The 26,515-nt window shown below is 34.2% G+C and overlaps 6 protein-coding genes and 1 non-coding gene across 20 annotated transcripts in view; 3 read left to right on the forward strand and 4 right to left on the reverse strand.

Moving 5' to 3' along the window:
• LOC122575047 (glutamate-gated chloride channel-like) overlaps positions 1-7,678 on the reverse strand; it is a 41,718-nt gene extending 34,040 nt beyond the window's left edge. For 3 of the 9 annotated variants that reach the window (XM_043743417.1, XM_043743419.1, XM_043743418.1), the window contains exons 1-3: positions 5,376-5,653; positions 4,309-4,376; positions 3,110-3,231 (exon numbers count right to left, since the gene is read on the reverse strand). In XM_043743417.1, the coding sequence (XP_043599352.1) occupies positions 3,110-3,231; positions 4,309-4,376; positions 5,376-5,378 (193 nt within the window). In that variant the 5' untranslated portion in view covers positions 5,379-5,653. The other 6 variants (XM_043743422.1, XM_043743423.1, XM_043743424.1 and 3 more) reach the window with 4 other exon arrangements.
• Positions 7,679-8,450: 772 nt separating this feature from the next.
• On the reverse strand, positions 8,451-10,414 carry LOC122575246 (pentatricopeptide repeat-containing protein 2, mitochondrial-like). The gene is made up of 5 exons (XM_043743950.1): positions 10,223-10,414; positions 9,528-10,051; positions 9,153-9,449; positions 8,877-8,981; positions 8,451-8,804 (listed from the first exon to the last, which is right to left on the reverse strand). Exons 1-5 carry the CDS (start codon positions 10,302-10,304, stop codon positions 8,658-8,660), a joined length of 1,155 nt encoding a protein of 384 aa, XP_043599885.1. The 5' UTR covers positions 10,305-10,414; the 3' UTR covers positions 8,451-8,657.
• A 533-nt stretch (positions 10,415-10,947) lies between these two features.
• LOC122575233 (protein POLR1D-like) lies at positions 10,948-12,184 on the reverse strand. 2 transcript variants are annotated; one of them, XM_043743923.1, is made up of 3 exons: positions 11,888-12,030; positions 11,443-11,646; positions 10,948-11,367 (listed from the first exon to the last, which is right to left on the reverse strand). In XM_043743923.1, the coding sequence occupies exons 1-3, from the start codon at positions 11,908-11,910 to the stop codon at positions 11,316-11,318; spliced, it is 279 nt and encodes a 92-aa protein (XP_043599858.1). In that variant the 5' UTR covers positions 11,911-12,030; the 3' UTR covers positions 10,948-11,315. The 2 variants fall into 2 exon arrangements, with proteins under 2 accessions (XP_043599858.1, XP_043599859.1); XM_043743924.1 differs by having other exon boundaries at positions 10,948-11,646; positions 11,888-12,184.
• Positions 11,575-13,770, forward strand: LOC122575232. Of its 5 annotated transcripts, XM_043743922.1 has the most exons (6): positions 12,192-12,434; positions 12,556-12,678; positions 12,759-12,969; positions 13,046-13,175; positions 13,251-13,321; positions 13,397-13,770. In XM_043743922.1, the coding sequence occupies exons 1-6, from the start codon at positions 12,415-12,417 to the stop codon at positions 13,670-13,672; spliced, it is 831 nt and encodes a 276-aa protein (XP_043599857.1). In that variant the 5' UTR covers positions 12,192-12,414; the 3' UTR covers positions 13,673-13,770. The 5 variants fall into 5 exon arrangements, with proteins under 5 accessions (XP_043599854.1, XP_043599856.1, XP_043599855.1 ...); XM_043743919.1 differs by lacking the exon at positions 12,192-12,434 and adding an exon at positions 11,575-11,706 and having other exon boundaries at positions 13,251-13,770; XM_043743921.1 differs by lacking the exon at positions 12,192-12,434 and adding an exon at positions 11,642-11,762 and having other exon boundaries at positions 13,251-13,770.
• Positions 13,771-13,974: 204 nt separating this feature from the next.
• Positions 13,975-14,068, forward strand: Trnai-uau. Its single transcript has 2 exons — positions 13,975-14,012; positions 14,033-14,068. It is a non-coding gene; the product is annotated as a tRNA-Ile (tRNA).
• A 217-nt stretch (positions 14,069-14,285) lies between these two features.
• Positions 14,286-15,315, reverse strand: LOC122575264 (probable 28S ribosomal protein S16, mitochondrial). The gene is made up of 2 exons (XM_043743974.1): positions 15,031-15,315; positions 14,286-14,667 (listed from the first exon to the last, which is right to left on the reverse strand). The coding sequence occupies exons 1-2, from the start codon at positions 15,154-15,156 to the stop codon at positions 14,371-14,373; spliced, it is 423 nt and encodes a 140-aa protein (XP_043599909.1). The 5' UTR covers positions 15,157-15,315; the 3' UTR covers positions 14,286-14,370.
• A 783-nt stretch (positions 15,316-16,098) lies between these two features.
• LOC122574773 overlaps positions 16,099-26,515 on the forward strand; it is a 33,657-nt gene continuing 23,240 nt past the window's right edge. The window contains exons 1-2 of the mRNA XM_043742768.1: positions 16,099-16,854; positions 17,207-17,254. Of these exons, the coding sequence (XP_043598703.1) occupies positions 16,576-16,854; positions 17,207-17,254 (327 nt within the window). The 5' untranslated portion in view covers positions 16,099-16,575. The remainder of the gene's footprint in view (positions 16,855-17,206; positions 17,255-26,515) is intronic.

Here is a 26,515-nt window from a genome sequence, read left to right on the forward strand (position 1 = left end):
TCCTAGCAAGGCAGCACCATCCCCCTGCCCATCTCTCCTCTCCTCCTCCACTCCATCGTCATCTCCATTTTTAATATCTTCGCGATATGGAAATTTGGCAGATGACCATCGTACACTACTTTGCATTCAAATTTCTTTGGAAAAAAAAATAAATGAATATATAAACATATTGATCTCCTGTCCTGTTCTGTCAGATAAGCGAAAGGCTACGTGAAATACGTCATGCTGCGACTACCATCTTACACAGAAGCAAAATTGATCCCTGCGTCTTCCTCGCGTTGTTTCTTTAACGTGACTTGTACATTTTCAATAAATCCTGGTGCAGCACGATAGATATTTTATTTTATCGTTATCGAAAGTTTCAGCATTTTAAATTACCGCTTTTGAAATATTGTGTTGAAATTTTGACGAGTTGCAAGTATTCTTATTTTTCAGAAATATACTGAGACAATGTCAGCGCTATAGACATAGCATTTTAATATTACTAGTTAGGAAAGTATACATTTTAGTCTAATAAACGCATCGTCGTTTCCCTTTCATTTTTAAGGAACAAAGCCTGAGTCTTTCGGCTTCAGATTTCAGGAATTTTCCTGTAAGAAATTGTAGCAAATATGTAATAATAATTATTAAACGTTGTTACATAAAAAGTGAAATAGAAACGAATGTAAATCGATTAGACCAAAAATGTATCTTCCATTCTTCTGTACTTTCCTAATCTGTGATTTTCAAACACTCTGTATTGAGAATACGAGTATCAGTGTCTGAAAATATACTCTTCATGAAATTACTTACGACGATTATCAAAACGATCTTCCAAAGGGATAAAGTTACGTAAAAGTATCTCGAATGTTACCAATAGAAATCTAAATTTTCGTTCTTATTTTCTGACATACGTGGGTGTCCTACCAGCTATGTTTACCTAAAATATTTTCCTTATTTCAAATAATACGTGAACATATTACTTGTGTGAGTTATAAGATTGAAGAAGAAACATGCTGACGGCAATCGTTTCTTTACAGATGACGTAAAGCGGATCCGGAGAACAATCTTGATTTTTTAAATGCAATAGTAACAGTATCACATGTGTGTGTTCCCATAGAAAATGCGACAGATTTTAAAAAGCAAACTCTCAAAAGAAGATTGCTAACAACTCCAGTATCTTCGTTCGTCTCATTATTTGAAAATTCTGAATGCATTCATCCTACGCTACATTCGTCCCAGAACTCATATAACATTTATTTTAAGAAAGAAAATTGACCTTCGGAATTATAAAAAATGGAAAGCCAATTGTCACTGTTATCATGTATTTTGTTCGACCATATAACTTTGAAACATTTACCCTATTATTTGAAGCAACGTAGATATTAAATCAACGAGGTTGTTAACTCATCAAGAATAAAATAGATCACTTATGCCAATTATTCGAGGAATTTCATTGCTCTATTACAAGAAGATGTTCCTAGAAGCTTCATAGAATTTCCACATGTGCATTGTCTACAACATAGAAGCCAGTGTCCGTATGTGTATGAACACGACTCGTTTACGTGATCTGGTACTCGCTGTCACGGAATGACAGCGGATCGTGTGCCAGCTCGTCGTTGACCATTACTACCGGTATCGATTCCAACAAAAGTCGTGTTCGTGGACGCATTTTGTTTCCCCGATCCGCTGCAAAACTCGTCACGCCTGCAATTTGTCGGCACACTGCCAACGGGGATGTTACCTCGAATACAGTAGCTTGTTCCTCTTTGACACGTTTACTTCTTAAAACGTTTTACGTGCTTCGCCGGGTGTAAAGCCTATAACAACCCCCATGAATACGTGTCCTCGGCTGTGGATACGTTTTCATTCGATCTTTCATTCGATCTTTCCCTCTTTTTCATATCGTTGTATATATAGATATATTTTCTACTTTTTTCTTTAAGTAGTGACAACTATGCCTGTTAGTAAGAATTGTGCAAATCAACGGCAGGTTTCAGTTAAACACGAAATTTTGCGGAATCGAGCTCTGTCCGAGGCATGTCGTTGGTTTGCTAGACGAGTGACACGGCTCATTGGGAGAAAAATAAATTTTGAAACGGTTGGGATGAAAAGTTTCAAGTAGAAAATGATTAATTTACGAGAAAAGCCAATTAGTTTGCAATGAAAACATTTATCAGCCTCCAGTAAAGTATTATTTATCTATATCGCTCGCTGAAAAAAGGATTAAAAGCTTATTTTATGAAATATGATATCCTTGTTAAATGTTATATTGATCGGATAATTGTGGCACTTCCATTCTAGTAAATAGTTCAATTTCACAATTAATTCTCACGGATAGGAATCTCAAATGCGTCGCTCTACTAGCAAACCGACAACATGGCTTTAGATTATTCAGAATCGCTAACAAGTGCCTCACAGTGCAACTCGAGTATTGATTAGTTTGAAAAATTCTCTCTCTCTATATATATGTGTGTATATATATACATAGGAATATATATATATATACACATAGGAAACGAGAACTAAATGAAACTTTAGTTTGAGGAAAGAAATTAACATTCAGATTGCACAAATTTAGAATATGCAGAATTTTGAAGGTGTCTCGATAAGAAAAAATGTTTCGCAAAAATAATAAGATTCATATACATTATAATTTGAAACTCTCTGTTCGCTAGTCCTATTAAAGTAACAGAGTATCCTATTAAAATAATATACGCGTTGGAATATACGTAAGAATGTTTCAAACACTTGTTCTAACTTTTCAAATCATTTGCAAGTTGCTCTACAAAAACGTGGACTATTTAATGACGACTAGAATAGCGCATTAATTAATCCGTGGTTTCGTTGAAAAAATATCAGCTGGATAACCAGTTGCAGGACTCTTGATCAGATTGGAGTATCATAGAATTTCATTTAGAGCTGTTGTAAGCGGTACAGCTGACAAAACGAATTACCCTTTTATCCGAGGCTTATTCAAGCTAAACTTTTAGGCTTCATTGTCTTCTTAATCGTATCCGACTTCTTTATGACAATGTTGGTATCATTGGTCGATTTTTCTCTTTTTTTCTTTTGGTAAGGAAGACTGGAAGGAATAATGGACGTAAAAAAAGAACATTCATATATTCACCTGTTCCATTTTCTCCACTGGGCCGGATACGAGCGTCGTATCGTCCTGGTCCTAGAATGTCGTCTAACACTTCCTTCTCCTTTTCCCGGAAATTCACCACCTTTTTCTGCGCCTGCACACATCTGCAATCATAACAAGAAATATATAAATAACATCTTCTTTACACTTTATCGTCTTGTTACTTGTTTTGAATTCCTTTGTTCTTCTAGACATCGAATTAATCTATAACTTATACGTAGAATGCGCATTTTCATGCGTCTTTTAAATACTGCGTGTATCAAATACTATAATAAATACTCTACTTTGATTACCTTGTATATTTTATATAATATATCTGTGGTGGATTAAACGTGTAGGTGTGTTTAATAATGCAACGAGTGGATGAAATTGTAATAGTTTGTTATATTAAAATCAGTGTAAGCACAAGTACAAAGTACAAGTACAAGTAGAGATCGCAGAAAGGATAACAATTCAACTACGTCCTAGGGAACACGTTCATATATATGTATTGACGGACTTATTACAAGAAGTTCAAAGTTATATTTGTTATGTAACTTCAGCTGAAGATTACCCGTAACGGCAATAACAATCTGTCCGGAACTCGTTTGCCTTTAGACCTTGGTACAACTTTGGTACAATAATATGAGTCTCTCCAGATTCGAATTTTTCGTTGGCTCATGTGCCACTACATATCTATCTTATATATTTTTGCATATTATATGCATTGCGTGCATTCTTATACCTTCAAACTTCCTACAAGTGCTTAAAACTCCACAATCTATTTATATATGAAAACTTGAAATTTATGATTATAAATTGTAGTATTGATTGATCTATTCAGAATTTTGTTCATTTCTCTAGACATCAAATTGATGCAAAATTTATATTTCAACCCTTGGAAGTAACAGATTTAATTGACTGCATAATCTTATCTTCATTCAGACTTCTGTTGTTTTTCTGGACCTCGAATTGATAATGGAATTTAAATTTGAGCAGCTGGAATTTGTCATTAAAAGTTGAAAATTTGATTCTGATCGCGAATAGCTTAAACGTTGCTCGCTGGAACTTCCTGCACAATAATTTATTAACCAATAATATTATTAAATTAACGGATTACAGCTACTTTTTCAAAAGTATTTAGTTTGTTTAGATTCCTGCGATTAGAAGCTTGAATGATGAAGAATGGATGAGAAACGTACCTTGATAGATGTAGCAAGAATGTTAGTAACACCAATAACTTCAATACTCCAGGCCACATTGCGGCAGCCTGTAATGCAGAAATAAATCATTGTTTAATGCTACAAGAGAATTTAACTTGTTAATGAAAGTCGACGTTTACATTTTTATTTGTGATTAAAGTATGGTCTAATAGGTTAAATAGCAATAATTCTGACAAAAGAAATATTTGAATCGATTCCTATGCATGTTTTCTACTTTTGGATCGCCTTAGAAAAGAACTTATTAAAACGAAGAAAAAGTTTTATATTATCTTCAATTCGATCGGAAAATATAAATATTTCGATTTCTAACTTTTATTAGGAATTTATACGAGCCACGTAGAAGTCAAACCGACTGACTCTGTCGAAGTTAATCATTTAGTTTCTGGAAAATTAAACATACGTATGTCTATTCTGATACCGGAATTAGGAAATTTTCTGTAAATGCGACTGTCTAGTTTTAGTCTTCTAATTACCTCGTATAAACTTAATCGGGAATGTTTTTAGCTCGGTTTTAACGAGAATTCTAAATTAACTTCATCTTAAAATATTCAACAAAATTTAATATATGCACCGGTTCGAACACGGTTCACGCGCAATAGAAGTATACATCAACGGGTTATCAGTTTTATCCCACAAATACGCATCAAGTCATGAATATATTATTATATTTATAAATATCCGTAATTTAGTTCTATGAGCGCGCTAAAATTTATTATATCCCGGTGGAGCAAGTAAAAATCGAATAATTTCTAGAAAATAGACGCGATGAAATTTACCTATTTGAAGCGAAGCCAAGTTATAGAAACATATGTACGCGTAGCTGCAAACATGATAAATGACCGTCGGACAGGAATTACGATATGTTGGAAGCTTTTTAACAGAGATTGGATCAGAAAATTTCAGAAAATGTGTATTGCAGCCGATTAACTATCCAACGTCTGACTGTTGCTCAACGCTTGAGAATCAATTTTTATTTCCCGAAATTATAACACGATTGAAGTTTCAATGTTCAATTAATCAAAACCTTGAATATATTTTTACAATACCATAAAACGATTGGCCGAACAAATTAGGCGTTGTCTTGGAATCACACGTAAGACGCTCTAACTTTGTTTAAACATTTGAAAATCCTGCGACAGTGTTTCACAGCAATTTAATAGGATTAGCAATTTATAAGGATGTTTTCTCCAAAAAGAGCGGAGATTATTTGAAAATCAGGGAAGAGAACAGAAACTCGTATATATTTGAAGAACTGAACGTTGCCTAACTTTGCGCGGACCGATTCTACTGGGCGAGCGTCTGGCCGCACACTGACCTACTACACTGCCAGACACCGTAAGTGACCATACAGTTAAGGCAGCTTTGTTTTTCAACCGTGCCACCGTGTATGTGTATACGCTGTTTTCCTCGCCGCTCAAACACGCATAAAATCGCAACGGCGTTGATCACCGTCGAATGTAAACGGTTCGATAACTCGAGGAGAAAACAACGACGAACTTTCGAAAACAGGCACGTATCGTTAATCAGTAAACAGTCTCAAAAAAAAAAAAAAAAAAAAAAAGAAAAAACGAACATGCCCATGGATTTTTCATGAAATGAAAAACCTCGTTCTCGATCATCGAATCCGCTTTGAAATTTCATTCCATGAAAATCGCTTAATTAATAATTAGCTTCGGCGGTAAATAAGGTGAGAGGGAAAGCAGGGGATTTTATTAACTGAAAATCGGTTAATTAGTAATTAGTCTTTGCAGTAAACGTCGGAAGAGAGAAAGTGATAAAGGTGGGTTCGACCGAGCACGAAAAATGGATTTTCATTAAGAGAATCGACGAAACTATGAATTATCCGGCTTGTAATTAATGTTATCTTGGAAATTGGACGAATTCGTGAATTCCATGTAATTTATTATATATCGTCGAGCTCTCTTGTTCTTGGGAAAAGAGTAAATGGAACGGGTCGATTGAATAATGCGATGCATCGCGCGTTCCATTTAATTACGCAAATCGCGCGAGAAGCTGAAAGTTGAAAGCGACAACAGGATACGCGAAAGGCAAATGATTGCTGCGAACGGTGCTCCATACGAATTAGGTCAGCATCGGATGTGTATATAGTATACGGGTGTTGTGTATATATACATATACATATACGTAAGCGTATATATATATATACATACATATATACGTGTGTAATGTGTGTACACGTATGCGCTGAACGTGTTTGTATTGCTGCTTCTCGAGAGCGCTTAAGCAAGAGTGTGAATAAATTTCTTTATCAAACAAATCCTGGATACATGGACGTGTTTTTAAGTAATTGCTTTCCCTCCGTTGCTAAACACCTCCATCTGGCGTTAATTTTAATCAAGTAAAATACGCTCGACTTGTTCCGCTCGACACATTTCATCTCACTTTATGAGCTTTACGAAACCGTCGTGTAAAAGAGTGGTGAAAAAATGTTGTCCCATTTCATACGGGAAATGTTTCATATAGAAAGTAGTTGATCTCTTATTCCTTCTTTTTCTTGTTTCTCGGTTACGCGTCTTTTCAAGTTGGACGTAATAGCCAGGGATGAAACGTGTAACGAGGCATCCCCAGTGACGCCACCGAGAGAGGGTGTACGGTAACGAGTTAGTCATTAGTTCGCGATAACAAAGCAAGCCTATGTTTTTCCTAGCGACTAGACAACCAACATTCATGCAGAAGTCGAGGGATCCATATCTGTGTTACGCACAATCCCCACCACAAGCTCCATCTCGTTTCGCTATTCTATCTAAGCCTCTCTATATTCCCCCGTCTTCCTTGTCAATCTTTCTGTTGACCTATACTACGACCTCGATTGACCACCAGACCAGATTGAACTCTGTTCGCCGATTTTTCTATCAATTTCGTTTGTTCTGGCTTCGACTCCATCCCTTTCACAAAAAAGAATGATCAAGCAGAAATTTCAACGTTCACATCGGTTCAGCCACGGCCAATCGTAAAATAAATTAATACGGTAGTACATGGTGATTAACGAGGATAATCGGTTGAAATACATTTGAGGGAGACGTTTGGAATGTTTGACCGTGGGTGGTGGCCCCGAATCGTTGCTGCACACAACACTCTGGATACGTTTTGCAAGCTGTCATTACCCGGTATTAATTTAAGGTCTAAACGAAGCGATACGATATGAGAAAAGAAAAAAGTCGTAGTTACCTGGAGAAGCTGATAATCCTAGGCAATGAGGGCTCCGTGATGCAGTGATACTGGCATGGCGCTTTCTGGTACGACACTGGAACTGTACTCGACTCGTGAAGTGTCCTACCTCGGAAGGTTCGTCTCCTGGACTGCCACCGTTCAGAAACCTACATATACTCACACCTACTACCTGGTTGCTGGCACGCTATTGATCCTGGCCCAGACACCCGTCGACCCACGCAGACGCTTAGCGTTGCCGCGTCGCTTTAGCAACATGACGTCATTCGACTCCCCAAACCCCGTACCGCAACGGAGCTAGTATGATGCATCGTCCTTTTCTTCCTTCGTTTCGTACGGTTACCATCACGAGCGCTACTAATTCTCGCCTAACATGTCCCACCTACCGTCCGTCTGACACTCGTACCTCTCCTACCTACAAATATCATGATTTTCAACATGACCGCATCAATTGGCATGTTCACACGTACCGGTAGAATCATATATATTACCGCAAATAAGGGTTTCCATATTCTTCTCCCGAATGTTTCCTGATTATTACCAAAGTGCACGTTATCGACGATCAGATCTATTCGGCAGAATTTCATGAAAGGAATACTTTCGTTCGATCAATATCGGAACAATATCGAAATTTTCAAAAGCTAAATCGAATTCGATCGTTTATATCGATTGATCGCACCGATGTATCTTATATAGAACGCTTTGATTAATTATCGATTATTCTAATGATTTTTCGAGAGAAACGCACCTTGAATCGTTAAAAATAATTTTTCGATTATCGCAAATTCTAGTAAGACAAATAAAATAGTAGATCATAGAAACTACATATGTGTATATAAATTCATCTTATGTAAACTTTGCTAAAGTACAAGAAAGTTTGCTAGCAATTTCACGAACACATACATAAGGAGGAAACAACACGTGCTGCAGTCTTTTACATTTTTCTGAATTTATTTTATTTACTTCATAGAATTACATTCTATACAGTAACTACATCTACGAAGTATGGATAAAACATTTTACTTATCAGGCAAGGATACAACTTGACTGCAGAATCCGTTGACGGAAAATATTCCTCGTTAACAAAGTTGACAAAATCATACATAATTAATTTTTGATGGAGAAACTAAGAAAACGCATTACAAATAATTTTTTAATTCAGTTTTCTCTTGTAATGAGTATGAGGGACGATTTCTAATCCTCGTTCTGTCTTCCATATTTTGTAAGTTTCCTCTAAGTCGGAGTGAAAACATCATTGGCCTTAGTATAAATTCTTCCAAAGTATACTTAAAAAAATAAAAATTATACATTAATTACAAAATATAATTATAAATTTCTACAAAATTGCCGTAACTTACACTGGTTTGAATAAAATCATGCTTTTTTGCTTGTTCTATTAAATTAAGTAGTTGCTTTCCTTCTTCTACATCTTCTGTCTTCAATTTCTCTTCCAGTTCATACATCTGTAAGGCGAATATAAAGCAATGTAAGGAAGAATGTAGAGAAACCCATACTACAATTATTACGTAAGGTCTGTTTTAATCAAAACTAATAATTAACAAGATAAATTAAACAATGCACGTAAATACCGATATTGAATTAACTTTACAGCAATAAACTTTAATTTTACATACCACATCAGCGAAAAAATAGAAAGGTTTACTACCAATAATATCTTGTTCTAATCCATATTTCAAGAGAGGAATTATTTGTATATATCTTCCCAAATGCGCATATGCCAACATTTTAAGACCCCTAATACTCATAACTCTGTCTAATGGTACTGTACTTAATACGTCCAGAGCTATTTCAGGTTTATTATTTTTAATCGCTAAACATGATAGCAATGCACAACTTCTTATAGAAGACTTTGTTTTATCATACTGCTCTTTCCAATGATTCAATGCGAATTCTAGTGCCTCTAGAGTATTCTAAATAAAAAATATGAACATTAATTAAAAACCTAAAATATTAATTAATATAATATAGAATTACTAATTAAAAAGTACCTCCTTCAGACATCCTGCATACATTAAGACGTTAGAGCTCCCAATGTAATCTATACCTTTCTTATCCAAAACTTTCTGGTACACCTGTCTCATTTCTTTGAACATACCATTTTTATATAACAAACACATTAAAATGCGGAAGGATGTGCGGTAATCAAAGCTTTCTTTCAATGCACCATTATCAAATGCCTCCAAGGCGTATTGTGGTTGATTCAAATGATAATACATTCTCATTACAACTGGTCCAAATACATATTTACCAAACTTCTTTTCTTCTTGATTCTGAATGTATTTCTCTAACATACCATTTAACAGTTGCATATCATTTTCATTAGCTTGTGCTAAATGTATCATTGCTTTTAAATCCTCTGTATATATCACTCCATTCTGATCCTGACATATTTCCTTCATTTTTTCACGAAATGTATTTTCTATCGTCATAAACTGATTGCGAAATACGTATCTCGTATTCTCATACGATGATACGCCTAAGTCTCGTTCCGTATACATACACCGAACCCCAACTGCAATAAAAAAAAAAGTATTGTTAAATATAAACTCTGGAAATCTTTTATTTATTTTGGAATTAATATTAATATTTGAAACCATTTTTCTCTCCATTTGCGTTATGATCATTTTTGAACTCGTTATTCTAAGTCCATGTAGTACAGTTTTAGGTTAAGAATATTACGTACCATTTATAAAATTATATTTAAGAAATGCATTATTTGCCAAAGAAATATTTAATCTACAAAGTCCTCGAAGACTGGTCGCCATGGTTTCAGGAAAAAATAATATTTTATATTTTATATAAGTTATATCAGTACAGTAACACGACCGGATGAACAAACCATCGACTATTCCCCACGCCTCAAACAAGTAAAAGGCCTATGTTCTCTATTATAACGGAAATGATAGTAGAGAAAACCACGTGGTTTCCAATGTTATGGACAACTATGATCAATAGTTTAATTGTAGTATAATTGATGCTCTGTTATCACAATTATATCACTTTTTAATATAATAAAACGATTATTTTATCTGTTTTAAGTAGTTTCTGAAAAGTAAAGTCAAATTCATAAATAAATAAAATATTTTTACCGGATGAGCTTATGTCTTACTCGGACTATAATTTGTCTTAAAATACGTTATATTTTCATAAAATATAAAATAATTCTCAATTTCTAAAATAATTTGGTCCTAATTAGTCAATCATTTACTTTATATTATATTCAATTAGAATCAATACTTTTTATGCAATACGATACATGTAACACGTGAAAATTAAGATAATTTTCATAAAAATAACTTTTGCCCACTAACTTAGCATTTTTAAACATTTTTAAACGAGACAGTTAAATTAATTAATTAATCGATAGTTAAAACTTTATAGTCTTCTGAAATAAGAAATTACATTTTCTAGCATTGTTTTTTATTTTATTCTTCCTTCTTAACATTCCTTCTATCTTATTAATCTACGCTGTATGTTTTTATAAAGTTAATGCAAGGAATATATTGTAATTTATTTATTCAGTCCTTATTGCTACTTTACATTGTACATTACATTACATCACATTTTACTATATTATGTAATACATTTATGCTTAAAATTCTCTTTCGATTACTTGTATTTATCAAATTTTACATTAATTACAATTTTCAGCATCTTTAAATCCGTATCAATTTATTCCATCATATTAACTATCGTTGGTGACTAATTTTTTTTTCATTATATTTAAGTGAATTCCTTTTATATTACACTTATTCAGCTTAAAATGAAACTTACAATTACTTAATAGGTACTAAATGACATATTTTCATGATACTGAATGATTTAATCCTAAATTAATAGAGGGACAGTAAAGAATGTTGCAAGAAACTAATACTTATACTAAGAGCAAAAAATAAAAATTACTTTAATGTACTCTCGGATATATGCAATTGTTTCTCACTTCTTCTTTTTAATTGATATTTGTTTGAAAGAACAACATTACGTAATGTTGAATGAAGAAATCTTTTATTAATAGATTCCTTTGGTTTTATCCATCCACTGGGTCCCATTATTTCTGCTCTTTTTGCTCCAATCTTAGCTTCTTCTAATAATGCCTCAACTGCAAGTCTAAAAATCAAATTATATATTCTATATTATATCCTAAATTAGTTCAACAAACAGACTATAGCAAGTATTTTAAAGTATAATAATTTTATTAATTCTCAACAAATCGATTATGTCAGGTTTTACATTATTGTCATTATTTTATGATTTTGAAAGCGTCGTATTATCTCTAATGAAATACATATGCAAATAATACAAGTTAACCTTCGTATTCATGCATGAACAAAGTGAAGCTTAAACTCACCTGTTTAATGTTTCATCATCCATTTTCTCAATATTTTACAATTTTTTTAACCCCTGCACGCAAAACATGAGAAATTTCTCGTTAATTTATATCTTTCACAGACGAACGAAATTGTTTCTTAACAAACAATGAATTTTATAGTTCGTTACAGACAGTAGAAAGATTTTCAATATTTTTCTTGTTACATACTAAATAAACAAATAGTTATCACGTAAATTTATAACAAAAATAAAATTATACTACGTTTATATACGTTATTTCGTATTGACATAAACAACAGATGTTCGTATAAATTAAGGTTAAGTTTATATCACAAATTAAGTTATGTGCGCTTACGAATATCTCCTATATTTATATATTTTCATTCGTGATATTTAATTTATAATATTTTAATAACCTGAATACAAAAATATTAGATTGATACTATCTACTATCATATGATAATCGTAAATTATATTCTAGCATATTTTTAATACATTTCTTAAATTTTACATATAAGTAATTTTAATAGTTGAAAATAAAAATAGATGAATTTGATAAATTATAAGTATGTATTTGTATCAGAGAATATTGCATGTAATTGTTTTAAAAATATATCAAATAAAATTATCTATTTATTATACAAATTCAAATATTTAGTTAGTAATTTAAGTCTAATTCTATTTTAGAATGATGGAAGATCCTGAATTGATTGCATTAAATAAATTAAAAAATGAGCTTGTTGCAAAAGCAAAGAACTTAGTTGAAAAATTAAAAGAACAGGAAAATCAGCAAGAAGTTGTTACGTTAAAGTTGTATTATATTTATCCTTAAATTTTTTATATCAAATCTATTATATCCTTGATATTAATTTTTATTATTTCTAAATCAGTTTGCCAAGGACTACAGAATCTGGTAATAACACAAAAGAAAAATTACAGGGACAATATACACATATACTATGTAATGTTTCTTGCGGAGTCTCTGGTATAACATTTAAGGATACAGATAAGAAATGGTTACATGATAATGTCTATAAATATACAACTTGTTTGAAAACGAAAGCTTTAAATTTATATGTAGAGTTAACAGTAAAATTGGAGGTATATAACACAAAGTAACACTACTTCTATAATAAAATACCTTGTTTGGATGTATTATTTTTCTGCTTTATTTTAGGGTGAAAACGAATTTGAAATTTGTGATATAACATGTCATTTTATAAATATTGATAAATGTTATATGTTGGAGATTGAATCTTGGGTACAAAATATGACTAGAATGAAAAACTTTTCACTTCTTACATCTGGTAATTTACAAGTTATATAATTTTTTGTGTAGCACAAGAAAGCAGTACTTAAACATTAAAGATTTGTTCTTCTAGCAATTTCACAATACAGTGAGGAAAACATGGTAAGAAAAAGGATACTTGATAAGTTGAACGATGGGAAGTATGTAAGTTGTAAACAGTGTAAAGAAGAAAATGGTGGATTTTTAGTACATATACATTCAACTGAAAATGTAAAGCAGGTGTATTTAATACTTCAATGGTCAGTATTGTTTTCGGAGCGGTATTGGAAAATGGAGCACCATTTTGTCGTAAATCCTGAAAAAACTGATAATATATGTAATCAGCACTTTCCTCTTACTGCAAAGTTTGCACAAGAAAATCAATCTTTGCTGCAAAATTTTTGCAAACCAAACCTTACAAAAGAAAATGTCATTGACTTATGGGATGATCTATGTTCTGTTATTGACATGTATGAAGATAATAATCAGTCGGAAATTGACGATGATATGGAGTAATATCTTTTTAAACTTAAGCTATTATAAACGTTACTGAATAAACTATCGTCGGATAATGTATGATAATAAAGAATCAATAAATATTTATTTCAAATCTATTTGGTGCATTATAATTTTAACATTTTCATATTTTCATATACAGGTTATGTTAAGAATTATGGAATTAGTGAAATTGCTCTTTTTCGTGACATAATATCTTTTTAATACTCGTATTAAGATGTATTTAACAATTATTGTCTATTTTGATCAAAATTTTTGATTAATGTCTTTATATATGTAAATAAGAAATTGCAAAGTACAACTCCCCAGTGGCGCAATCGGTTAGCGCACGGTACTTATATGACAGTAAATTTGTGAGCAATGCCGGGGTTGTGAGTTCGAGCCTCACCTGGGGAAATTTTTTTTTATGTTTAAGTTCATAATATTTGAATTTAAAACATGTAAAACACATCTTACATTTTTCATGTTTGATTATTACATACCACTAATTATCATATTAAACATGTATTAAGACAGAAATCTAATAAGTATATTTATTTGTACTGTTCATACTTTATTGCATACTTTGCCCTTTATTAAGCTTTTATTAATGTACTATTAAACCAATTTAACATTTTATTTTTTAGTAACAATTTTATTCAAATGCATACATTGTTTACATACTAAATATATAATATAAATAAAATAACTAAAATATGTTAGCCTGTAGCCTCTGTTTCTGTTTTCGATTCTGATTCTCCATTTTCATTTTTTTCAATTTCTTCTGCAGCTTTTTTTCGATTTCTCCATGCTTGCATATATGTTCTTGGATGTATTGGAAAGAAACCACAAAGTCCTAATAATATTGCTACTGGTTTTGATACTGTTACGTTTTGTCCCAACCAATATTGTATCCGTTCGAAATTTAAAGCAATTAATTTTTCATTGTATTTGTTTGGCATAGGGTCATAGGTACCTAGTTGTTCTATCGGGGGTTTATGTTGTCCACTTTTAGTCTGAAATGAAATTCGTTCACACCATACTTATATTATATTAGTGAGTTTATCAAGAAGTTTCATTGTAAGAGTTTTATTTATAGAAATGTAAACAACTAAGTCTGAGTAATTTATTGTATTAGAAACAACGTTATATACAATGTAAATAACTATGTTATGTACTTGGTAACTTATATGCATTAAAAAAGAAATCATAATAGAACTTAATTATAGAAAAAAATGCGATTAACAAATAGAAAAATTAAAACATATTGAAAAGTTATATGTTTATATAAGTGAGTAAACGGACATAAAATAATGGTTTTTTTAATTAAAAAGTAGTATGGTTGTAGTTTTAATTAAAAATCATTTGTGAAAACTTACAGGCATAACAACAATGTGATAAAAAGGTCTGTTAGCACATCCATAACGAACAAATCGTATCGATCTAGGATAGAAAGCATTCGAAATACCAATCCCCGATGAGGGATGCAATGGTAAACGTGGCATTTCGTTAAATATTTATCAGTTCGAGTTATATTACAACACAAAATTACAACTCTGTCATGTAAAAGACTTTAACTTTCAGCTCATCATTGGAGGTTATGTTAGGTGCTATTAGTTGGACAACCTACTGAGATATGAATTTGGCATCAACAATTTGGAATCTATATATATTAGAATATTACCTGATATTACATTTAATTAATCATTACGATAGTCAATATTAATTCAAGTAAAAGAAATTAATATTCAAAACGAGAGTTATTTAAGTTAATTTTAATAAATATTCATCTATTTACAAAAGTATTTAATGGAAATTAATAAATAAGTATATTATATATATTTTAAATACAATATTTTAATGATTAGTATCTCTATACAGAAATAAAAAAATACTAATATTTTTTTATAATTAAATTAATTAATAACCATAAAAAATATTCAATGTAGAGCAGGGAGTCTTAACGAAGATTAGTGTCCTAGCGCTACCTGGCGCTAAGATATTTGTATTAACTAAAACAATTGATATAATAAATATTATAACGAAGATCAGTGTCTTAGCGCTACCTGGTGCTAAGATATTTGTATTAACTGAAACAATTGATATAATAAATATTATATTATATTTCATATTTCAAAAAATTTGCGTGAATTTCTAGCTATTCATAAAATAATTCAAAAGAGATTTGAACATATTTCATAAATAGAATTTACTATAAACGAATTTACGAATGAATCTTAATCATTATAAAAATCATAATGATGCTGTTATTCATATTTACAGCTTGTATTTAATTACATCGAAGAGATTTTGTTTATAAAATTTCCGTATGAAATTTAGGTAGAAGGATAATTTATATGATAAATCGAATGGTGTACAGTTTTTGGGTCAGCGCATGTGCAACACGTGAATCCCTACAGATGCTTCCAATGTTTGGTATAGAGGGGTGAGGTTAGGACTCGAATCCGTTCAGCCGAATGGTTTCGTTGTCAGTTTGACATGCACAGGCGTTCTGTGTGCATCGGTAGTGTGAGGTGTTACAAGTTTCTCTATAATCATATATCCTTCCTTACATACAATAATTTTGAATTAATCAATGAATTCACATTTAGTATTCCTGCCAATATAATTTTCAATTTCCGTGTAACAAAGTATCAAATTATTGATGTTTATATGTAAAACGACGTGGCCGTGGAAAACAAGTGAAAACCGGCAAGATAATTAGAAGTCTAGAATTATTAATTATAATCAACGGTTAATGGTGTTCGCCGATATTCGCGGGATGCGCTACGAGACCGTCTTTTCTTGTAGTCATTTTGCATCCAGGTTATATCTCGAAAGGGAATAACCTCGATTTCAGGGAGAGCAGGTTGATTTTTTTTTTTTATTGTTAACGATCGCGAGATTTGTTAAAATCCGGAATCATGGATTCCAATACGCCGAAAGTGGAGTTCGCACTTGGAAGTGAAGTGTCGTTGAACCACTTCAAAAGTAACTTTGCGCGTTCTTTCGTGACCAATTGCCGTGAATCTAAATCGCTGGATTACGAGTTCCCTAACAACACGACCGACGAAGATGATACACAGACCAATGGCAACAACAATAATTTCTTCTCCCTCGTCAATTTCGGAAGTGACATAACGACCGTCGTGGATAATAACGCCCCTAAGAAGGACTCTCCAAAACTTTGGGAAACGAATGAGGTAAATATTCTTTTTTTTTTCTAATTTTTATTAAACCTCTCATCAACCAAATCGTTTGTGTCATGTATTTTCGTCATAAGTAGATATATTTTCTTGAACGGAAATGGAGTATGGATTGCGTTAAATATAGATTACTTGTTATGTACAATAAGGTGTTATGTGAAGTATCGAGTTCTGGTATAGAGATATTGTCTTTTATTAGTTACATAAATCTCCCCTTGTATCGATTATTAGAAGCCCGTCGTGCATATTACACCAGAGATAAATTCATTAAAATTATTTATGAATTAATTTAGTAATTGTGTTTTTTTTATCTATGTTTGGGTTTAACGTTATGTTTCCTATTTTATAGCCTGTTCAATCCTCGGCGGATATCAGTGAGCTGGAGACGCTGAAAACTGTAAGTTTATTTCATTACTTCTATTCTTATAGCATAACTTTATGCGTTGTGTTATAAAAAAGTGTTTTACAGAGAAAAAGTTTCGATACTACTGTATTTCTTCTAAAGTTATGGTTTTCACTTTATCGCATCTTATTTAAAAAATAATACTCTTCATAGATTGTGACTACCAATAATATCAATACTTTACGAAAGTAACTTAGTAATAAAGATTGTTTCGCGCGTCGGTTCTCTATCTTCTACTAAATACATATACTTTACCATGACGATAATAAGCAGATTATAGTAATTGATGTTTTACGATTATCTCTATACAAACTTATACGCCAATAAGTACATATTAGGCCTGAAACATCTATTCATTTGTAATATATTTGCATAAAAATTGTATAGAAATACTTAAGAAACAGAGAGTCTCGCATTGCGCATGCGCATCAAATTACTTTGGCATTAGCTTTGTAATTTGGCAGCACTGTGACCGGGTTTTTCTAACCTGAAAGAGCAACTTTTTGTACGGTTCGACCGATGTCGTTCCGTTTCGATTGTTTCTGCGAAACAATTCGAAAAGCGTGAATCGTTTTGCCGGCTCGAAAATAGAGGGTTGCCCAACTGGAAACGATACCGCGGCAATACTGAAAATAAACCGGCTCGCTGCCTGAATGTTTCGCGACCAACCGGTAGTCAGGTCAGTTCAGTTATTTTGACATTTCTGTTTTGTACCGTTGTCCGCATCTTCCGAGAATTGTCGCTTTCGCGTTCCCGGTTATTATCGTCTTTTGAGCTTATATAAGAGCTTATAATATTTTAGATTTTGTCCCAACAGCCATCGGCTGTTCGAAGTCGATTCGGAAGTAGGTATAGTTTACTCACGAAAAGGTGCGAGCAGTTATAGAAAATTATTGTTGGAAGATTAAAGACCGACATTTAGATTTATAGTACATTTATAGGAGAGTATACTGTATCTTTTATATTTTGATCCAGTCAATGGAAATATGTATAATACATATCATCCATTCTTGTTCTCGCGTCTTTTCACCGTTCTAATTTATTTATGTTTCATTTCGTGTTTATTTTCCGATTGGAAAGTATTCGTAGATCTAGCGACTCACGAAGGTATATGAACATTGATGGATATTTTTCGTGAATATATATTATGTGCGTAATGGGAAAGATTTTGGAATCTCGTTAGCGCTGTATTGGGATACGACTATCATGATTATATTGGCAAAATTTGAAATCAATCTAAAAGTATAGAAATTACAAGATATTACATCGCATAGACTTCGGAAAAATCATCAAAATATTCCACCAGTTAGTTATTCGTTACATTAGTAAGCCAGCATTGGCTTATTAAATAACCCGTTGAATTTTTAAATTTTTTTTGCGTTTTTCACCCGATAATCTTCATTTTTTCCAGTGAAATTTTTCCCATTTTCCGTCTAATGCTACAGTTTCAAATTCTTAATCCACTTGAAAATTGTTTATAGGGAGTGATTAACTATAGAAATTGGCTAGGAATTATGGAAAAAGAAGCAGTTAGAATATTTATTATATTTTTATAATATCCTTGTAGTGCTGCCCTTTTGATTGGAATTTTGCCAACGATTATAATATTTGGTCTCGTTGCAAGATTTAATTAAACGATTGAATAATGCAAGAAGCAAACCTAGTTAGACCAGTTTGATCGATGAAAATGGTCTGAGCTAGTTTCACACGGTCAATGTCGCGCAGAATGTAAAGCTTCCGCTACAATTCAATTATAGGGAAAGAACGATCGGATTAATTATTCCATTTTGCCCGCGCTTTAAGTATAAAATCGCGATGCATGCTTTCCCGGTTAATGAAAGTTCTATTACTGTTAAATATCATGGACTTCCGGTGATTCATGCGCCATTCATGTTCATCGTAACGCGGCTCGTCGATTCCGTGTTCCAATCATTTTGTACTATATCTAATGTAATTAACAACATTTCTAACGTAATTAAAAAAGTAGATCTATTATCGGAAAAAGTAAGGAATCACGAATCCTGGCTTTTCTAGTGCAAGTTTCATCTTCGAAGATATAACTTTCAGTATCGGCGCAACGCATTATGCTATTATTATTTATTGCTCGAATTTTAATTGTAGTAATTCTATTTCGCGTCCTCCACTTTCCTACGGCTCGTAGGAGATAGGAATTCTATTTGTCGCATGCAGATTCTTAGCCAATCTTTGTTGGATTTAGTCTGTAAAAGTAGGCTATCGTTCCGGAGAACGTAACTTACGAATATACATACAGCGAAGGTGCAGGAGATTTCAAGGTCATGCTCGTTCTTTCAGAACGACACGCCGTATTTTTTCATCTTCTCTGGGGTATTAACCAGACAGCTGGATTTAATTAGTCGCAACGAGTCATCTCTCATAACATAGAAAATTGCTCGAATAGTAATTTCTATTGTCGTAAGAAACGTTTTCAAGTAACGACTGGTTGTATCGTTCATTGATGGTATACGAATGTTTTTATTAGAGAAATGGTTATCAGATTTACTGGAAAGCTGTCCCAGTCGTCTACTGTTTATAGTTGCAGAATCGTCGTATAATCGTCAAATACGATTGTCACAAGAACTTAAGAGGGTCATACTTTTCCTAGTAGAATTGCTTAGAAATATGGTTGTTATATTGTTATACACAGGCTGTTATATTCTCAGGGATATGCTCAGGTTTAAGAAATTATACCTGTTGCAGTCGTAGAAATCTGCAAACATCTGCAGGGTCGTAACAGTAAATTTCTCGTTTCTCGTATATTGTCGTTATAATATTAAAAGTTATACTCATCGCAGGTATAAAACAGAAAGCATCGGCAGTAAACAGCTGTAGTTACAATAGAAACCTGCAGAAATACCACCGTAATATATTTTGCATGTACAACTTGACAGTTGCCGTTGTATAGCTACATGGATGATCGATGATTTTAACTCTCGGTACGCAGTAATCCGTACCGGTTTTCAGGAAAGCTTTATGCTTTTGTTCAGATGGAAGCTCTTATACGCAGGTACATCGATCGAGGCGTTTGCGTTGTCGAGATCGGGTAGCTTTTATTGAGCGGAAGTTCGCTCGAGCCCCTTCCGTAATTATCAGTCGAGATATACAGCACTCGTTGGTAGCTTTGTACGTTTGTCCACAAGTGTACGCCCGTGAAATCGTGGTTTTCGTTGCACGTGTATATGCGTATTCAGACAACGATGACCCGTACACGCGTTGCTTCCTTTTCTGTGACGTCACCATCCTGCTCTTTTTCGATGCCGTGACCACCAGGATGTAGGTGCACGCACGTACACACGTCTACCAAAATTACCCGTTCATTTCCTTTCCCGTGAAATCCTCTTTTTTAACAGCTGTACAAAGCCGGTTCGTTTGTTTCTTTTCCTTTCTCTCTCTTTCTCTCTCGTTATATCTTTTCAGAAACGTAAACGTAAACGTTGCTTCTAGAAGGAACAACCTCGTGAATTGTTCTATCGTGTTCTACATTTGATTAAGTAATATGCAAATGACAGACGAAATTTTGCAGAAAACGGTACCGAGATATTTGCCTAATATGGAGCATGAGTCATACAAGATGTAACGTCGAATGTGACCGGGATTGCCAAGGGTAGGATATTAAGATTTCAGGAGTAATGAAATCTTTGACGACGCAAGTCGGCAACGTTCGTGGCAAAAGCTGGCGGAATCGTTCGGCGATTTTCTAATGGGAACTTTAAGCACAAAGATCTGGACTGTGAAAGTTCCAAGGATCTCGTTATTCGATGTCAGAGCACTCGTAGAAAGTTCACATTTCCCAAGCGATATTCCCGACGGTTCAAAGTGCAACGCGCGTAATTTTTCTTTCCGGCACAGATATTTCCTTCACGTGTGTTCTTCGCGTTTGTCATTTTGCATTCGCCACTGTCAAAGGGCTTGAATAAATGTCCAAAAAATCGGTATGATTTGCATGTCACGATATAACACCGAGAAACGTTCTATTTTATCGGAGGATGAGCCAAACATTCGATTCAACGACTCTGTCGTACAAATATCTATCTCCGTTGTATAATATATCAGGGACTAAAAGCCCAGGACTGTAGAAGAATTAATTTCGTGCATAAGCGATTCAACTTACCAAAAGCGGAGAAATACGTTCCCTTGGAAAATATCTGGTAACGTCTCAATTATTTCCACTTCATTTTGCACCCTATACTCTTAAGAAGATCCGTATAAATACGTAATAATTTGCTTGAACAAATCTGTTGTATAATTTACCTATCAGAGGCTAAAAGTCTAGGACTGTAAAAAGGGAGTTAGTCCATGAACAGCTGAACTTACGGAATGTAAAATGATATGTTTGCCTCGAAAGCACCGAACGATACTTCAAAAACTTGAATTTCATTCCGCATCCAACGGTGTCGCTGTTAAAAAATCCGTATGAATACGGTATGCTGCTAGGTATAATGATATAACAGGGAACGAAAATTTCCAAGATTACACGCAGCTGGCAAGCTGGACCTTTGGAAAAACAAGATTTCTTGCGTATCAGTCTAATATTGGAGCACTGGTACGTAACGCAAGATAGGAAGGTAGAGTTGGAGCCAAGCGGATTACGGGAATTTTCTCAGCAGGAACACTGTGGATTGTAGACGAAGCGAAAGCGTGGCTCTGTTGGTTGGCTGATAGGTCGACGAGAAAGGAACGGGGAGTAGTATCGTTCTATAATGGATAGTCCGTATGCACGCATTTTCTAATGAAGTAGCCGTGCACAGGGCACGAGTTAGGTATCGTTGTCGCGTACACGATAATTTGTCCCGACTCGCCGTCCTTCCAGGATGATCATTATTCCAGAGCCGTGGACAACTAGGTAGCCTTTCCCGCTACCTCTTCTATCTGCGCCGCTCGTTAATGAACAAACCATTAATCAAACTCTTCCGGTCGTTGCCGGCTGATGATTCCAAGCGACATCTATTTGCCACTGATTTTTCTCTCTTTTTGTCTACAATTTACAATCTTTGCCGTTCGTTCTCTGTTACTGCATTTTGTTACGTTTCTAGGCAGAGAAGCTGCGATTTATTGCTTAGTGGTTCGAGATTCGGGTACTATGGATGCACGGGAAGGTTAAGAAAGTGGATGTTTGTGGATTGGATAACGCATGGTTTCGCGAAGTTCGTTTCGGTTTGAGCTGACGATATATTTCGATGGTTACATATTCGTCGAGCGAGTGGCTTTAGAGTATCGTGGATGTGTATGATAGAAAGTTTGAACGTTTTTGGTTTGTCGAAGTTTGAATAGTACGTGGTTTGTCACAGTTTGTTTTGGTTCTAGTAGAGAGGTAGTTTTTTAGCTTCCTAGCTTTGACGTTCGAATGGAATTAAAACAATTAAGTTCATTATGTAAATTTAATTGGAATTGACTCCATTAGAATGATTTCTTAGTATACTTATTGTTAGTATCAGAAATTATTAGGAATTTTGTTATTCAGCTATCAGGCACACCTATTCATCCAAATTGAAAAATCCATTCAATTTCATCTCGTTGGCGGAGAGTTGGTTACCCACCATCTTAGTTCCGATAATCCTCAGCTTGCCTTTATCGCAATACTCGAAACGTTTGAATATTCCAACTGTATTATACATATTTATTGCCCTGTCACTGGTCTTGAAACTCGCTTGAAACTGGTCTGAAATAACGTAGAGTCTCGTTCACGAACCATTTGCACGAGTTGATGAATTGCAGAGGCTTCGACCGTTGTTCTTTGATCCTTTCTATGGATCGGGTGGGGATTAGGTCGTGTCTAAGCGTTTGCCAATAGACGATTCTTCGTTCAAACAGTACAGCTTTGTACAAAAGTTTAAGTACCGGGATCGGTTAATCGCCGCTTCCAGGGTTGACAGGCAATTTCAAAGGAAATTACTGCAGGACCATCATAATTAAGTACAAGTTGCCGATGGTCCAGAAATTTCAGAAATAGCTTTAGAGGATTAGCTATTTCCTTTATTACTTAGTATTTGTTTACTGAAGTATTTATGCTCGAACGTGACGGTTACCAGGTGTTCCAGGTGTACTGGGATTGATCGTGGAAATGTAAATATACTGTCTTCTATGTTAGAACCGTGTCAAACCTGTTGAAACATTAAGTTTCGTATTTCGTTGTTTTTGTGATCGGTTAAAAACGTGCAGGAATTTTTGATAAAAATGTATCTGCCTTGATATACATGTTTAGGTACACACATTGCAGGAGTTTGATAATCTTAACGTTAGTTTCCTCGGGCCTGTTAATTAGCTGTTTCGCGTTTCGTATTTTTATTTCTTATTTCTCATTTTTATTTCATCTTTACAAATGTGTACGGTGCTCTGAGGATGCGAAGGAAGCGATTAGAATTCCTAACAGGAGGTGGTTCTAATCTATGATCAATCTCTTTAGCGCAGATTTAATTACTATGCTCCAGTAATTAGAATTTACTTCCGAGCATGCCGCCTCGTACGCCTGGTATTCGGCATATTTTTTAGAAGATAAGACGTATATTCTACCTGCTAACAGAGTAACCAAAGTGAAAGGGATATGATGAAAGTTTAGAACAGCCAATATCGTAAGGCAATGGAAACAGTATCAAAATTAGCAAAATTGTCTTTGAAATAATTGGCGAACATTTTATTTCTCTTTCGATCTATCGTTTATTTGCTTGGCGTAGGATAGGCCAAGTGAAAAAAGGCTTTTATGTTTTATGTATAATTCTATATAATCTTCTCGATCCAGTTACGATCTTGTTGCTTGTATTTTACTCGAAACGATTATTAGACATCGTATTATTATACGTAGATCGGGCAACTTCCTCCATGCGAAAACAGAGTGAAGCTTTTAAAAAGCGAGCACTACGCTTCTAATCAGTTTACAATGTTCGAATATGAAATTACGGTAATGTCTTGAAATTAGAATAACGTCGTGCAATAATGTCTTCGAGTTACGTTAACTGCTCTATTTAAACATCTTCTATTTTTAATCCGTTGCTTTTCATTGCTATTAAAAATATATTATATTTACATTTGCATGGATCCAGATCAATCGAACCGAAGTTGATGTTTAATTAACTGCTTCTGTGATTACAGAAATTCCTGTTAAGAGATCTGGTTAGCAAATTAGTTTCTCGCCTTGCATTTTTCAAATCTTTGACACTTATAAATCGTTACTGAAGGACGATGTATTTTACCAGGTAATTTAACGCAAGTATACACTTTGATTTGTTCGATTCGCTGAGAGACAAAGTTGTTCTCCCAGTACGAGCATTCGAGTTCAAGCTGCTGAAACCGCCTCTGCGTTCTCGATGGATCGCGCTGAATAGAATTGTTCGGCTGACAATTGTAGTCAGCAAATTGTTCTCTAATCACTCAGCCTGCAATGCTATGGCGGATAAGGAGAACCGTATCATACTGAGAAGCCTGAAACGCGATCACTTCACGACGCGGAAATCGTCTTTTAGAATTGCACTTTCGGAATTTCGAAACACTCTCCCGTGCGTCCATTTTCCATTTTCCTGTATTTCAGGAAGCTGAAGGGGCATTAATATTCGCGGAGAAATAAGAAAAGCCAGAGACGTGCATTAGGAACGATGAATTATCGGCGAACACTGAACGGTTGGGTGGCCGTGTTCCGCAATTAAAACGAAAACGTAAAACTCCTAACTATCATTTCAAAAACGAAGAAAATTGAAGTCTTATCATCTGTGCCATCTTTGTTTTTCTTCACTCAATTTAAAACATTGTTTCGCAACAGTCATTATTTCGTAACGGCTTGTATAATATAACATTACTTAAAATGTGAAACGCGCGGAGCGCTTCGAACGTTTCAACATAGGATACGTATCTCGAAAAATGAAAAAAATGTCAAACGTGTTACCTTAATTAAGGAGAGCGGTGATAATCGGCTCTCGGCACGGTGAAGGGTTAGACCGTGCTCAAACTGTCTGGTGTTCTCAAAAGAAGCGTCCTTATCATTTCGTAATTCTAGTTTCGCAGGTGTTTCGCTTATTATCGTTTTCATTGTTCGAATCGCAAATTATCTTCCTCGTTTCTAATAATTCCTCGATTTTATCTTGCTGAAATTAAGCTTATGGTAGAATGATAACCGGCAAATTATCGCTCAGAAACGCTGTGCGCTTTAAAGAGAACATTTTCCAGAAAAACCTGCAATTTCTTTCGTAAGATTTTATTCCCAATTTCGTATCGCTCGAGGCTGGCTAAAAATAATATGAAAAAGCCGAGCGTCGTTAAAAATGATAAAAAAGAAATGCGCGCATTTGTAGAGATATTTGTAGAAATATGAGTTTAACGTTGCTGGCGAGTATATTCAGCCGTGTTAACGAAAGGGTTGAACGAAGTTGTTGAGCTTGGCTGGCTTTTTCAGACTACTTATACGGCTGTGGAGCGAGGTGAACTCGCGGAGGTCGTTTTCTCACGCTCTTCGTCGAAGCTTGGCTGCCGATCTGCTTAGCTTCTGTCCCTCTTCCTCCCGCAATTTCTCTCTCTCTTTCTCTCTCCATTTCCATCTGTCGGCTGTAAAAAGGTGACTGGAATTTCGCGCCGCCCGTGATTCTAATTCTTCGCCCGTCTATATACCTTTCGCCATCGCGCCATTATGATACCCCGGCTTCCAACACGGCCCACGCGTACTCCTTTCACGTTCTTTATACACGGTGGCTCTTTCTGTCATATTATGTTAGGAAAATTTCCAGCCAGATTTTTGAAATTTAACGCTCCAACCTATATTCAACGTTCTATCGTTACTCGCTTCATAGTCGTCAGTGGATTACATTCAAGGACCGTTCATGATCATAGTTGAATAACAACTACAAAGTAGTTGTTATTACTAATATTATTATTTTTATTGTTGTCATAGTTCAGAAAGCTTGGCTTTCGGCTTAGTTGTTATTATTGTTGTTGGTGTTGTTGTTCTTATTACTAATATTATTTTTGTTGCTGTTATAGTTCATAAAGCTTGGCTTTCGGCTTAGTTGTTATTATTGGTGTTGGTGTTGTTGTTGTTATAGTTCAGAAAGCTTGGCTTTCGGCTCAGAATGGCCCACAGTTCCTGGTATTTTTGTATTTCTTGAAGCTGTTTCGTAAATCAATCTCTTAGCAGAGATTCTTGTGTAATATAGCAATAAAAGCAGCTAACTTCTATGAATATTTCATAGAATAAATATTGATTGTTAGTTAATTAATTTAATTAAATAATTAAATTAATTTTGTTGATTTCGGTTC

The sequence above is a fragment of the Bombus pyrosoma genome, linkage group LG14, assembly GCF_014825855.1.
Source record: "Bombus pyrosoma isolate SC7728 linkage group LG14, ASM1482585v1, whole genome shotgun sequence".
Taxonomy (NCBI): domain Eukaryota; kingdom Metazoa; phylum Arthropoda; class Insecta; order Hymenoptera; family Apidae; genus Bombus; species Bombus pyrosoma.